Source organism: Triticum dicoccoides, chromosome 3B (genome assembly GCF_002162155.2).
Source record: "Triticum dicoccoides isolate Atlit2015 ecotype Zavitan chromosome 3B, WEW_v2.0, whole genome shotgun sequence".
In the NCBI taxonomy this organism is placed as follows: domain Eukaryota; kingdom Viridiplantae; phylum Streptophyta; class Magnoliopsida; order Poales; family Poaceae; genus Triticum; species Triticum dicoccoides.
In genome coordinates this window covers 333,327,535-333,330,696 of record NC_041385.1, presented here as the reverse complement: position 1 = coordinate 333,330,696, position 3,162 = coordinate 333,327,535, and the positions used below count along the sequence as shown (strand labels likewise).

General features: G+C 40.5%; 1 protein-coding gene across 2 annotated transcripts in view; it reads right to left on the bottom strand.

Annotated features, from left to right (window-relative positions):
* Positions 1-539: 539 nt before the first annotated feature.
* The window catches only part of LOC119276006 (cyclin-T1-5-like), an 11,281-nt gene continuing 8,658 nt past the window's right edge, over positions 540-3,162 (bottom strand). For both annotated transcript variants that reach the window (XM_037556950.1, XM_037556952.1), the window contains 2 exons: positions 939-1,084; positions 540-862 (listed from right to left, as the gene is read on the bottom strand). In XM_037556950.1, coding sequence (XP_037412847.1) covers positions 831-862; positions 939-1,084 — 178 coding nt within the window. In that variant the 3' untranslated portion in view covers positions 540-830. The remainder of the gene's footprint in view (positions 863-938; positions 1,085-3,162) is intronic.

Genomic DNA, 3,162 nt, shown 5'->3' with positions numbered 1-3,162 from the left:
GGGACGACGCGGTACATCAGGGCGTTGGGGAGATGAGCACGATGGGGTCCCTTGCCTAGATGGATTCAAGGATGCACTCCTGGTGGAGATGGACTCCAGCGGCCCGGGGAGGCGGCAGCAGATCTCGTGGGCGGAGATGGTTGAAGGAGACGAGGGCGTCAGGGGCAAGAGGATTTGGCAAATGACGGCTTCCAGGTCAGGATTTGGTTTACATAATGTTTCAGACATATGGAATTGAGGAATGAATTTCGATGCCCAATTCCGGAGCAGCCAAACGTGTTGGTGTCGGAATTCGCAATTGAATTCCACCAATTCTGGCCCAAATGATGGGTGCCAAACAACCTGTAACAGAATTTTGAAGGACTGATGATTTTTCTCATGAAATACAGAGTTGAACTATTGCTCAAAGGGTGGTTAATTGATAGTGCTCTTTAGAGTTCTTGGTCACTGGGCTGAACAGCTTAAAAATACTTCTTTCAAATTGTTCAAAGGGTGGTTAATGGTTTGGGAAATACATGAGATGAATCTCGTCAAATGTGTATCACGCTCAAAAAGAAAACTTGCATACGTCCACATATAGCACACTACTTTACAGAAAAGGGAAATGATAACAGAGATGACAACTTTTGTCCTTTTTGTACATGGCAACACTCTTTAGTCGTAGAAATAAAACGAAAAATGATTGAGTATATTTTCAAACTATCAATGCTGTCCAGTAGTCCAAGACGTGTTGCCACCATATCCAGGTATACATATTTGTATAAAAGTGGCCACTAAACCATGTAAAAGGATATGTTGGTATAAAAAGCAAGCATATGGAATCTACGATTCTAAAGTAGCTCCTTCAACTGTTGGACAACATCTGCAATTGCAACAGATTAGTGTTGTCAATCCAAAGATAAAATATGCTCACACTGCGACTGAGAGCACCAAGTTACCTTGAACAATATGTGGTGTCGTTTTGAACTCATGCCAGAAATTTTGGTGAAAGGTTATGTCATAGCGGAGGAATTTTCCAGCAAGGAATGCAGCTCCAGCCGCAATATGATGAGGTTTGAACTGAAGCCAAAGAGAACTCCGAAGCCTGTATTACAAAAATAATTAATATAGATGGATAACACAAACAGAAATGAACACTATTAAGAGAGCTGGACAAACCATTGATTAGTGGAACCATGTCAATGAAAAATAAGGTCGATTTTTTAGACAATACAAGTCATATCAACAAGAAATGTCAAGATCCAACCAAATAGCAACATATTAAAGAAAAACAAACAAGCCATACACCAAGGTCCTTACCACTAACAGATGCTTCAGGTGATAATATTATGGAAGAACCATCTGCAGGATTGCTTTATTGCTGAACTCTAGCAATTACACATGCCTCTTGTGATGCATATATAACAATTATTTGACCAAATAATTCTCCAGCAGCATATGCCAACCCAGGGATTGTGAATGTCATTTCACCATGACAAGATGAGATTTGCAAAGCACGGAACGGAGAAGATAGCATGTCCAAGCAACATTGGACTTGTTCTTGTTTACTAACCAAATCTCAGGGTTTTTTTTGTACCAACTCTAATATCATGAAGCAAGATTTTAAATAGCATGCAGCCTGTGCTTCCATATATGCCCGTTGTTGCCAAAGATGAAGCTAACCTTCTCAAGGACCATATTACATATGCACCAATGTACATTTTCCACCGCTTTATAAATGAAAAATGACACACTAGGGCTTTTCAGTGATATGCTGTCTTTTGTAAAGCAAAAAGGAAGGAAATGATAGTCTGAGACATCTATAAACAGAAATTCCAAGGGATCCACTAATGATGGAACGAGCATAACATGACCAATTTATAGCCCAAATAGAAACGTACAAGCATAAGCAAAGTTGCATACAAAGACGAGCAACTGCTTGATCACAAATATAACTATGTCTGTTACAATCACATCTTGAATGTGCAAAATATATAATACTACACAAATTGACAGTGAAAAAAAACAAGGGACCAGCCATGAGAGCCTACATCTGTAGTAGCTTAAAAGAATGGCAAATAAGTTTCAGTGTGAAAGGGGTACTTCTTTTCTTAAATTGGATTGTGTTGTCACTGTATTCCCAGAAAAAGGTGCCAATAAAGTTAGAATAACATTACGAGCTTAAAAAATTGTCTAACAATCAAGGTTCAACAGTTGCAGTGAAGCAAGGCTGCGAGACGTGTGACTTCAGTTAAAATGAAAAGGATAATGTTTAGGACGTTAGGTGCATAATCTTTCCTTACTTGAGTTCACATTTTCATTTGTCCCAAATATCACATCACACCACATAATGATGTAAAATACACTTTTATGACAACCGCACCAATCCGCTACAGAAATTCTAACAGTGTAATACAAAATTGCATACAGCACACAGAAAGGAATAGCATCCACTTGCACACGTGAGAGAGTTCAAACTAGTCCAACAGAAACCTTACTGGAGCTGACACGTGAGAGAGTTCAAACTAGTCCAACAGAAACCTTACTGGAGCTGACACGACAAAATCATCTTGCTCATAAATATGCATGCATACTTGAACAGAAACCAAATATATCATATAATGTTTCAGTGATGCTTAATGTCATTCGACATCTCAAACTCTTTGTTACAGATATGTATTATTGAAACAAGCCCTAGCACGACCACACCATTAATCTCTGAATGTTATTTGCATATCAAATTTCCATTTACATGTGGCACAGGAAACCCATAGCAATATTACCGGGTACCACGCTGATAACAAATTTCTGTCCGTATTGGAAGTGCAACGATAAAAACTCAGCCACTCTTATGGAGATGAAATCCAAAAGATTTTCGTTGGGGCGTAACCCTCTCAGCGACACGCCACATCAGAACCCGGGTGGCACGTCTTATCTTGATCTGGATACGGTGGCAAGTGAGCGAGGATCGGGTCGTCGCATCCTTAGTGGCGCGCCACATCAACGCCCCGATGTAGTGGAAAATGACCAAGGGTCTTCGCATTTGACTCGACGAGTGCGAAGGGTAAGGAAGCTAGCCGAGCCTAGGAGGATCCGCTTAGGTATCTGGAACGTAGGGTCTTTGACAGGGAAGCTTCGGGAGCTAGTTGATGCAGCGATGAGGAGAGGTGTTGATATCCTTTG